The sequence below is a fragment of the Enhydra lutris genome, unplaced genomic scaffold, assembly GCF_002288905.1.
Source record: "Enhydra lutris kenyoni isolate GAN:26980312 unplaced genomic scaffold, ASM228890v2 scaffoldscaffold92, whole genome shotgun sequence".
In the NCBI taxonomy this organism is placed as follows: Eukaryota; Metazoa; Chordata; class Mammalia; order Carnivora; family Mustelidae; genus Enhydra; species Enhydra lutris.
The window spans coordinates 544,813-556,027 of NW_019154176.1; the positions used below are offsets into that span (position 1 = coordinate 544,813).

At 52.8% G+C, this 11,215-nt stretch overlaps 1 protein-coding gene across 2 annotated transcripts; it reads left to right on the plus strand.

Moving 5' to 3' along the window:
- Window positions 1-2,952: 2,952 nt before the first annotated feature.
- LOC111162514 (DExD-box helicase 39A) lies at window positions 2,953-11,152 on the plus strand. 2 transcript variants are annotated; one of them, XM_022526981.1, is made up of 11 exons: window positions 2,953-3,046; window positions 6,962-7,173; window positions 7,308-7,435; window positions 8,274-8,366; window positions 8,737-8,920; window positions 9,616-9,734; window positions 10,044-10,175; window positions 10,272-10,381; window positions 10,486-10,630; window positions 10,772-10,919; window positions 11,004-11,152. In XM_022526981.1, the coding sequence occupies exons 2-11, from the start codon at window positions 6,966-6,968 to the stop codon at window positions 11,018-11,020; spliced, it is 1,284 nt and encodes a 427-aa protein (XP_022382689.1). In that variant the 5' UTR covers window positions 2,953-3,046; window positions 6,962-6,965; the 3' UTR covers window positions 11,021-11,152. The 2 variants fall into 2 exon arrangements, with proteins under 2 accessions (XP_022382689.1, XP_022382688.1); XM_022526980.1 differs by having other exon boundaries at window positions 2,981-3,046; window positions 6,965-7,173.
- Window positions 11,153-11,215: the final 63 nt, after the last annotated feature.

The window sequence follows — 11,215 nt, forward strand, 5'->3', positions numbered from 1 at the left end:
TCCTTCCTTCCCTTCTTCTTTCCTTCCTCCTATCTATCTATTTATCTATCTCTATGCCCAGTGTGGGCCTCAAATTCACACTTTCTGAGATGGTTTCCATGCTCCACCCACTAAGTCAGCCAGGTGCCCCTCAAAGTGTAATGGCTTTTCATTGGCTGAGTTGTGACTGTCTCTCACTGGCTGGGCTGTTGCTTGCTCAGAAGAAAATCTTCCTAGGCCTAGGGCAGTAAAAATACAGGCTTCTTCCAAGTGAGCATGTAAAGGGCTGACAAGGAGTGTTATTGTGTGAGAGCTCCCCCTTCTGGCCTCCCAACTCTATTTTAGTGAAATTTCCCTTTATTAATTTCACACCTCTCAACAGGACTTAACTGGCTTTGGCCGTCTCCTCTGTAACTCACTTTAGATTATTTAATTATTCCAAGCTTGCCTCTTCTCTGCTTTCATGGGACACCTCCTCTCTCCCCAGGGACAGGTTTTCTCTGGGCTTCCAAGTTACCTGCCTTTGACTTCTAGCTCCACTTTTGTAGGATGTGATCAAGTCTAATGGAGGGAGGTGGCTTGGGTTTGGATCCCTGCCAGCTGTGTGACCTTCAGGCTGGGACTAACCCTCTCTGGACCTCAGGTCACCCGCCTGACAATGGATATGCTAATATGTGCACTAATCTGCTCTGGGTGGGGGATTTAGTCAGTTGATTTGCTTAGATTTCTCAGACTGAGCACACCAGTGTGGGAATTAGAGTGAGAGTGAGGCATTTGCTTCAGGTACAACATTTAAGGGAGTCCCAAAACTCAAGACACAGAATGCTTTAGTGCAATAATTTTTGAAATCAAAATCAATGCAAAAAGTTCAGATAAAGACAGGATCAGTAAACCCGATCTTTCCCTTTTGCCTCAGGCGCTGATATGGCTTTGCTCCATGCAGCACTGTTACTGATCCTGTTTTTACTTAACATTTAAGTGTTTTATTTATCACAGATTTTAAGAGTTAATTTTTATTAATTTTTATTTTTTTTAAAGATTTTATTTATTTGACAGAGATCACAAGTAGGCAGAGAGAGAGGAAGGGAAGCAGGCTCCTCGCTGAGCAGAGAGCCCAATGCGGGGCTCAATCCCAGGACCCTGAGATCATGACCTGAGCCGAAGGCAGAGGCTTTAACTCACTGAGCCACCCAGGCGCCCCTAATTTTGATTTTAAAATAGTGCATTAAAATTATTTATTTAGATGACAGCTTTCGGTGCCCCTTAAATTTTGCATGCCTCACCCTCAAGCTGGGTACACAGGAGGTGCTCAGTAAGTGTTATGGTACCTACAATATCTACCTTTATTATGTAAAGCCTCCCTCTGAATTGACTGGTTTCTCTTTATTGGGCTTTTTGACTGAAGTTGTACCTCTGGCGGTTTTCAGCTCTGAATCTGTTGTCTAGAACATGGACCCCAAAATAGCCTACACTAAATGAAAGTGAAAGGCTAGAATCTCCCTGGAGAACTGTGGAGCAAGGTTTAACTGTGTCAGGGGCTTGGGGAGATTGGATTGCTGTGGCAGGATTATTATGTTTGACCAGCTTATCTCTCTCCCCTCCATTTCCCCCCAGCATTCCAAATCCCCAAATCAAAACACAGCTGAGAAAGACTGATGATACCAGGTATAAGCAAGGATTGGGAGTAACTGGGACTTTCACAGGGTGCCCAGTGGGAGTGTAAAGCAGAACAATTTAGGAAAACTGTCACGATCTACTAAAATTGAACATATACATGACCTACAGCCTACCATTCCATTCCTTGGCATTTGCCCTAGAGAAGTGAACTTATGTTCATGAAAATACTTCTACAAGCTTCATTAATAACGGCCAAACACTAGGAACAACCAAATATCCGTTAATGGGTGAATGGAGAAATTATATTGGCTATATTGCGGTATAGCCACACCGTGGACTACTACTCAGCAAGGAATAATAACTATCGATACAGGCAGCACATGGACAACTCTAAAAACAACAACAACCAGTTTTTTGAGCAAAAGAAGCCAGATACAAAAGACAAACTAGTGCATGCTTCTGTTTTTATGAAATTCAAGAGCACAACTAATCCATAATTATAGAAATACAAATAGTGTTTTTGCCTGGTTAGGGGTCACGGAGAAGAGGGTGGTTCACCTGAGAGGGGCACAACAGAACTTTCTGGGATGATGGAAATGTTCTGTATCTTCATTGGGCAACTGTCACTGGCTGTCAATCTTCAAAACTCAGTGGACCTTTTCTTTTTACTATAAACTTTTACCTCAGTAAAGTACGGGGAGTGTGGGGGTGGTGGTGGTGGTGGTGGGTAAGGTGGAGAAAATATAATAGAAGGGAAAAGTAAAAATAATAATAATACGAAGAAAAAGAAAAAAAAGTTTTATGACTAAAACATCCTGGTTTGGGTTTTGTGGCCTGAACCTGCATGGCCACCAGCACAGAGTCTGACCCAGGACAAGACTCTCAGCAAATGGGAACTGTCACGGCGGGTGCAAACTGTCTTCACCCTGCAGTCATTCCGACCTCCCAATCCTTTTCAGGACTCTTTCAAGGCCTCCACCCTGGACTACCAAGCGGCCGCGGGCACACGCCCACTTCAAGAGCCCTGAATTCCATGCCAGGAGTAGAAGCCACGTAACAGAAAGGCGAGACACTCGCCGAAAGCAAATCATCCCCGACTTCAGCTGCCAGTACTAAATATGGAGACGCCCGCTGAAGGCAAACCGCCAGTCACGTGACAGCGCACGGCCTCACGTCGGCCTCAGCCCAGGGCACCTACTTTCAGATTGACCAATGAACCCGAGGCAAAAGGCACGCCCTGTTTCCTCTCTTCACCAATAGCCTCCAGACGCCTCCTGCAGGACCCAATCATCGCTTCCGCCTTTCTTGAATGAAAAGGCAACAGTCCACTAAGCAGAGCCGCAGTCGGACGTAGGAGGCAGGAAGCCCTACAGCTCGTGCTGGGGCGCGCGACCGGTAACCGGAGTCGGACGGCACTTCTCGCAGCACGCGGAGGCGAACGGGGTACCAGGTGAGCAATGGGCCCGGGGCGCGGGCTGCGGTGCAGAGACTTCGGACTTGCGGGCGAGCTGGCGAGGGGAGACGCCGGGGGCTAAGGGGAAGAGGAAGAGAAGCGGGCGCGAGATAAGGCGGGGCGGGGTGGTTGAGGCGTCCGCCGCGCGGCTTCGGCCGTTGAATGCCGTAGCGCATGCGCAAAGGGGGACCGTGGCTGTTGGCGGGCGAGGACCATGCCCGCTTCCGGGAGTAGGCTGTCATGGCGGCCCACGAGTCGAACCCGATTTGGAGAGAAAGCCTGTCTGTCCAAGAAGACCGCCTAGGCCGTTTGGGGAGGGATTTGGCGGGGGGGGGGGGGGGCGACGCCAGGGTCTGGGGTTGCGGTGGCAGAAACCCGAGCTTGTAGACGGGACAGGCTTCTCTAAGTCCAAGGGACTTGCCCCCACTTTGCTTTGTTTTTGCTCTGTGTTTAGGGGATTCGGGGTTCCAGAGATTTAGAGCAAAAAAGATGTCTCAGAGGCAAACTGAGGTGGAAGTCTTCCCTGGGGGCACTTTGACAGTGAATGGGTACCCGTGGGTGTATCTAAATTGTCACTTTTCTGGTGTCAGCTTTCAAGTTTATCTGCTCCTGGGGCCTCAGCCGTCGCAGCTATCCCCGCTGCGTGGGCAAACCCCAACAGTCCTCGTCCTCTCTAATTTGTTTTGAGCTGTACATGTTGTCTAGCCACTTTCTAGAAAAGTTTGTGCCTCAAACTCAGGCTGTCCTGAATCTGTCCCCCTATAAGAACAAAACGATTTATTTTGATCTGTATCTTTTAAATGCACCATCTCTTCCTTGGTCACCAGGTTTGACGGTCAGAGTGGGTGACTCTAATTCTTCTCTGCCCAGGGAGTACCCTGCCCTGCTGAATGTTCCACCTTCTTTCCTCATAACACCCCCATGCTGGTTAAGCATGCAGTCCTCTTTTGGTGACTGGTTTTCCCTGTTTCTGGTCTCATTCCCCACTCATCTTCTACTCTGGAGTAAATTGCTCTGGGACAACTGAGTCGCTCAAAAATTTAATCAGCGATTCCCTATAGGTTAGCATATAAAGTATGAATGCTCTCAACTTGAACAGCTTTCCCAGCTTTGTCCTTTGCCTCTACTTCTACCAGCCAGTCTTGCTCTCCATGCCTCACAAGGGCCTGGTGTTTTGGGACTGACCTTTCCTAGCTCCTGTTCTTTTCTCTGCTGCCTGGGAACTAACCCCTTCCTGTTCAGATTACTTTTTTTTCAAGAATTAGTAAGGGTGTATGCATACTTTAGTGCTTAAACTCTGTCTTGAGGCCTCAATTCTAATTTTGTTCATTCAGCCCTTGTTGTTAAGTGCTTATCTGTTTTAGGCTCTGGGCAAAAGGGCTATCAGGCATGACCTTAAAAAGGGTGCTTTTTTAGTTGGCCTGCAAGAAGTACCCTTCTGGAGCAAGAGGTCTGAAGGAAGTAGGGGGATTGATGACCATTGTGGGCAGCAAGAACAGCAAGTGCAAAAGTGCAGAGGCGGGTCTGAGGCACAGCAGCAAGGCCAGTGAGTAAGAGTGATGGAGGAGATGAGGTCTGAGCATGGAGGGGGTCGGTTCGTGTAGGGTCTGGTAGGTCATGGTGAGGACTTGAGTTTTAGTCTGAGCACAGTGGGAGCCTGTGGAGAGTTTTGAGCAGAGGAGTGACATTCTCTGACATCACTTTAATAGGCTTCCTCTGGTTGTTGTGGGGAGAGAAGATGGGAGGGGGATGGAAAACAGGGAGACCAGTGAGGAGACTATTAGTATAAATCCAGGCAAGAGACGATGGTGCCCAAATACCCATCAGCTGACAATGGGTGAACTGGTAGCCCTACGGGGGAACGTTCGGCCATGACAAGGAACACGGTACTGATGCATACCACAAAGCGGATCAATGTCAAAGCATGCAGAATGAAAGAAGCTGGATGAATGGTGACATATTGTGATTCCATTTATGGGATGTCTGAAACAACAAATTCATAGAAAAAAAAGTAGGTTAGCAGTGGCCAAAGGGGTTGGAAGGGGGAGGATGATAGGTAAAGGATACGGTCTTTTTGAAGACCAACTGAAATGTGTAATGCATTCCAACTGTAGTGATCGTTGCACATATTTCTGGTAGAGCATGTGAATATATCAGTAAAGGTGTTCTAATTGTATTTTAAAATTTATTTATTTATTTATTTTTAAAGATTTTTATTTATTTGACAGAGAGAGATCAGGAGTAGGCAGGGAGGCAGGCAGAGAGAGAGAGGAGGAAGCAGGCTCCCTGCCAAGCAAAGAGCCCAACGCAGGACTCGATCCCAGGACCCTGAGATCATGACCTGAGCCGAAGGCAGATGCTCAACCCACTGAGCCACCCAGGCGCCCAAAGCTGTTCTAATTTTAAAAAAGAAAGGTGAGGGGGCATCTGGCTGTCTCAGTCAGAAGAGCATGTGACTCTTGATCTTGGGGTCCTGAGCTTGAGCCCCACATTGGGTGTAGAAATTATTTAAATAAACATATAAAAAGAAAGAAAGGTGAAGGTAACTTGGGACCAGTGAGGTAGCAGCGGTAAGAAGTGGCCTGATCACCCTATTGGGACCTGTTGGCTGACTGGACAGGGGGAGAGAAAGAACCAGTGAGAGAATGGAATTGATTTTTTGAGAAGGAGGTCTGCAGGAAGAGACAGAGGGTTTTGGTCTGGGTACTTTGAGTTCAGGTTCCGAGGGGAGATGTAGGCAAGGCAGCTGGATAACAGAGGCTGTGGAAGGGAGCTGGCAGTGGATAGAGACATAAGTTTGGGAGGTCTTCCTCACAGAGGTGGTTAAAACCCTGGGGCTGGATGAAGTCACGGAGAGAATGAGAGAGGGAGGGCCGGAAAGTGGGCCCAGGACCCTCCGCATCCAGCTCAGAAAGAAGAGTGACTGACTGCTTCAGCGCTTCCTCCCTCTAGACTTGGAGGCTAGGGTGGGATTGGGAGTACAAAAGATCATATTCTCACTCCTGGGTCGCTTGTATGTAGCTGACACCCAGTAGGTGCTGGGCATGTATTGGATAAAATAAAGCCAGGAGGTAAGCAGCCTTTGTATTAATTCTGTTTACCATCTCAGGCCTATTTTTATTGGCCTGGGCCCAATGGGAGGCCTGTTCATGAGAGTACTTAATTATTCCCCTGTGCAGACCACAAATAGCGGGCGGAGCTGGGGCAGGGCAGACTCTGCTCTCTCCAGCATCCTGGCAGCCACCTCTCCTGGTCTCAGGGGGCCTACCCTGTGCAGGCCTGGTGGACTTCTTGGGTGGCGGTGGGGAGGGAGCTCCTTTAGGTTAGGTGGGCTGAGGTGGGTCATTAGAGTTTTCGTGGTGAGGGCAAGGTGCTGCAGAAGCTTGGGGTAGGGGCTTGGTGAGTCTGAGCAGCCAGGCAAGGCTGGGGGTGGTTCGAAAGGGATAGTGTGGAATGAGTTGTGCAAGGGCCAACAAGGAGGGATGTAAGAACCATAGGGAAGTGTGGGGATTTCACTCTGAGAACAGAGGGAGGTCCTGGGAGGCGGAGGGGTGTGTGCATGTGTGGGTGTGGGGAACAGGGGCCTCGCCAAGATGAGGTGGCTTAGAGGAGGGCAGGGTGTGACCACAACAGGCTGAGGCTGGGGGTGCTGCCCAAGTGGAGATGGTGGGACTTTCTGCAGGAGTCAGGGGGCTGGCGGGGGGCCATGAGGGAAAGGGGTCAGAGAGCGATGGCCATCAGCTTCATCATCGGGGTCCTTTCTGTGCCAGTTTGGAAGACGGCTCCAGTGCCTTGCCCTTCTTGGACCTGTGTCAACAGACTGCAGCTGCTGGGCGGCCTTCCTCGATGACCCTCAGTGGATGGGTTTTTTCATCCTCCTCCTTCAGCTCTTCTTCCCTCTTCTTTTCTCAGCAGCATGGCGGAACAGGATGTGGAAAATGAGCTTCTGGATTATGAGGAAGATGAAGAGCCCCAGGCTCCTCCGGAGAGCACTCCTGCTCCCCCCAAGAAAGACGTCAAGGGTTCCTATGTTTCCATCCACAGCTCTGGCTTCCGGGACTTTCTGCTGAAGCCAGAGCTCCTGAGGGCCATAGTGGACTGTGGCTTTGAGCATCCGTCCGAGGGTATGCCTCCCTGGTTCTCCCTGCCAGGAACCTCCTCTGAGCACTCTCACTTTGGCCTCCTCAGCCACCTGGCGAGGAGCCTGCACACAGGGAGCATCCGGTTTCTGGTCGCTCACACGTGCTCTCTCCCTCAGTCCAGCACGAGTGTATTCCGCAAGCCATCCTGGGCATGGACGTCCTGTGCCAGGCCAAGTCTGGGATGGGCAAGACAGCGGTCTTCGTGTTGGCCACCCTGCAGCAGATTGAGCCAGTCAGCGGACAGGTGGGTGGGGGCCCTCCCTGTGGGGCCCAGTGCCCGAGGCATCAGGAGCTACAGCTCCCTTGTTTGGCCTTCTCGTTCCTTTGTGCTCTTTGTGGGCTTTTAAGATTGTGACAGAATCCCCCCAAAATGGAAGCTGAGGGGGAAAACTGAAAAGTGCCCACGGTTTTACTTGCCAGAGATACAGGAGTTAATTTGTCATGTGCGTTTCTAGATTGTGCAGGTTTATTTAGGTGAGATTATATTGAATAAGGATTTGTTACTACGGTTGCTTCTAACAGTTACTTCCTCACACAGGAATTTTGCTGGAGGAGAATTGAGGTGCATTCCTGTGCTGTGCTTTTGTCACACTGGGGCACACATCCTTGGACTGTGTCATTGCACGATCCCTTGTTTCCTTACAGTACCGGAAGGAGAGGGAGATGAAGTGGGAGGTTGTGGTGTGCTTGCAGCAGTTGGCATCATGGGCATGAAGGCAGGAGCAGCGTCCTTCTTCGGTGGTCATGGGCCAGCCAGAGAGCAGACTCTCAGGAAACCATTAACATGGGCTACCTCACCAGCTAGGTCTCACTGGATCCTGGCAGTGGGAGATGGACCTCGTTAGCTGAAGGGACTTAGCTGAAGGGACACAGGAAGTGAATGGCAGGTGAAGGGTGGGGCGAAGGTAGAGCATCAGACTGGCCCTTCCAGCGGCTGGAGGTGTGGGGTGAGTCTGGCAGGCACCCTGGAGGGATAGGGGCCCAGTGGGCCTGGGCCCCCATGAGAGAACACAGGCTTGGGCTCTGGCTGGGACAGGACTTGGGACACTGCCTTGAGTGTCTCTCTTCTACCCGCCCTGCAGGTTTCAGTCCTGGTCATGTGCCACACTCGGGAGCTTGCCTTCCAGATCAGCAAAGAGTATGAACGCTTCTCCAAGTACATGCCCAGTGTCAAGGTGAGCCTTCTCAGCCTGGGCTGGGTGTGCTGCATGGTCCTCTGCAGACTTGCTCTCCCGGCTCTGGCCCGGCCAGTGTTTACCGTTTACCAAGCTTGGCTGCAGAGGCTGCCTTTGAGGTTTGTGGTGGTTTATGCTCCTTAAAAGCCTGCTGAATTATGCATGGCCCCCAGAGGCCTGTGCTGGTCCCAGCCGTGGGGCTGCTTTCCACCAGAGTCAGGGCCAGGCTCTCAGGCCTTTCTGGTCCTCAGGCTCTAGGCCCAGGGGACTAGGGGGCTGCTGGAGCAGAAGCTGGCAGGGCTCCAGGCTGGGTGGCCATCAGCCTGGAGTGCTTAGACAGGCAAAAGCACCTTTCTCTCCACCCACATAGGTGTCTGTGTTCTTCGGGGGCCTTTCCATCAAGAAGGATGAAGAGGTATTGAAGAAGAACTGTCCCCATGTCGTAGTGGGGACACCAGGCCGAATCCTGGCACTAGTGCGGAACAGGAGCCTGAACCTGAAGAACGTGAAACACTTCGTGCTGGACGAGTGTGACAAGATGCTGGAGCAGCTGGGTGAGTGTCCTGCTTGGGTCTGGGAGCTGCCAGAGGCCCCCCCAGCCACACCCTCTCCGCCCTCACAGTCCCCCTAACCCCCAGACTTCAGAGCCAGGTGGGCCCTGACAGGATAGGTCAAAGGTTGCTCCAGAGACGGGGTCAGGTGGGTAGCTGGCGCCTAGGTCTTCTATAAATGATTTTAGGGAAAGTTCTAGCATGGGCAGAGTGCCCTGCTGCTTCTGAGCCCAAGCTGAGTGGGGCCACGGGGCCCAAATGAGCTGTGTCCGGGCCTGTGTTCACATCAGCCCTTGCGCCTGCTGAGTTAGTTCTCGCCCCCCACCTGCCCTGTGAGCGCCGCCAGGGCCAGTGGGAGATGGGGCTTGTGTCCCGGGAGGCGGCTGCAGCTCTCACCCCAGCGGCTGTCTTTGCCTCAGGCTCCCCTCCCTGAAGCGTGGCTCGAGGCGCGCTGGCACGGCTGCTCCGCTCTGGCGGCGTGTAAGTGGATGGCAGCTCCTCCCGCGCCTGTGCTCACCCCGAGTCCAGCCCCTCAGGCACCTGGGACTCGCCCCTCTCTCCACTCCTCGGCTCACACCGCCCTCGTCCTGGCGCTAACGGCTCCCTGGCACAGGTTGGGAGGAGCTGGGGCTGGTCTCGGGTGGAGGTCCTGGTCTGCCAGGCACTCAGCCCACCTGCTTGTCGCCCTCCCCATGCAGACATGCGGCGGGACGTGCAGGAGATCTTCCGGCTGACGCCCCACGAGAAGCAGTGCATGATGTTCAGCGCCACCCTGAGCAAGGAGATCAGGCCTGTCTGCAGGAAGTTCATGCAAGACGTGAGTGGGGCGGGACAGCGGCCGCGGCCTCCGTGTGCCAGCTCTGGCCCTGCTGGCTTCTGGTTCTGAGCTGTTGCTGCTCCAGGACACCCACGCTCCCCTCACTGTGTGAGAATGCTGGGGGGCCCAGGGGCCTGCCTTCCCTCCTGTGTCTTGTCAGACCAGAGCTTAGGTCACCTGTTGGGAGAAAGGCGTTTACAGGGGGACAGCAGGCCCTCCGGGAAGCCTCACAGCATGGAGTCCTTCGCTAGAAGATTCTGGCCAGGCCAGAAGCCCAGAAGTAAACCCCGCCTGCCCCTTCCTGCACAGCCCATGGAGGTGTTTGTGGATGATGAGACCAAGCTCACGCTACACGGACTGCAGCAGTACTATGTCAAGCTCAAGGACAGTGAGAAGAACCGCAAGCTCTTTGATCTCTTGGATGTGTTGGAGTTTAACCAGGTGACACAGTGTGGGCCTTCCTGGGGTCTGGGCCTGTGTGAGGCTGGTGCAGGGGGCTCTGACCCTGACCACCCTTCCTGCCTCCCTCCCTTGCAGGTGGTGATCTTCGTGAAGTCAGTGCAGCGCTGCATGGCCCTGGCCCAGCTCCTTGTGGAACAGAACTTCCCGGCCATCGCTATCCACAGGGGCATGGCCCAGGAGGAGCGGTGAGTGCGTGCCGCCCTCAGAGGCCCCTAGGCAGGCACCTCATGGGGAGTGTCACCCAGGAACCCCGTGTCTGATGGCCGCCTCTTGTTTCTCCTGCACCCAGTCTGTCGCGCTATCAGCAGTTCAAAGACTTCCAGCGGCGGATCCTGGTGGCCACCAATCTGTTTGGCCGCGGGATGGACATTGAGCGAGTCAACATCGTCTTCAACTACGACATGCCCGAGGACTCAGACACCTACCTCCACCGAGTGAGTGGTTCCACAGAGGTGTCCCTTCCTTGAGGCCCCCCTCCCAGGGTGGGGACGCATGAGCACGTGGCCCTGCTTGTCCTCAGACTCCCAGGTTAGATTGTGTCTCTGGCCTGACCCCCCGCTTTTCTCACCCTGCAGGTGGCCCGTGCAGGTCGCTTTGGGACCAAAGGTCTGGCTATCACTTTTGTATCTGACGAGAATGATGCCAAAATCCTCAATGACGTTCAGGACAGGTTTGAGGTGAACGTGGCCGAACTTCCTGAAGAAATCGACATCTCCACATATAGTAAGTGTGGGGCCAGGCCAAGGGGCTGGGCCCAGACAGGAACCCCGTTCCTCATCTCACTGGCCTCCCCTCTGTGTCTTACAGTTGAGCAGAGCCGGTAACCACGCGCTGATGGCCAGAGCTGCCCTGTTTCCCGAGTGCTGCTTCCAGGCTTCTTTCTAGGTGCCCGTGGGCCTGCCTTCTTACTGTTTAAAAGCTGTAGATTTGTGTAAGAGTAAAGTTTTATTACGGAATCCTGGCTCCCACCCTGTCTGTCAGTTCTCAGCATTTCACAGATGTAGCAGGCCTGGCCAGTG

Excerpts from the sequence above, each read along its gene's own strand:
- LOC111162514 (XM_022526981.1), top strand. The coding sequence starts at position 6,966 with ATGGCGGAACAGGATGTGGAAAATGAGCTTCTGGATTATGAGGAAGAT. Across the intron at positions 7,436-8,273 it reads TTGAGCCAGTCAGCGGACAG|GTTTCAGTCCTGGTCATGTG; the intron begins GTGGGTGGGGGC and ends CCCGCCCTGCAG. Across the intron at positions 10,382-10,485 it reads GGCATGGCCCAGGAGGAGCG|TCTGTCGCGCTATCAGCAGT; the intron begins GTGAGTGCGTGC and ends TCCTGCACCCAG.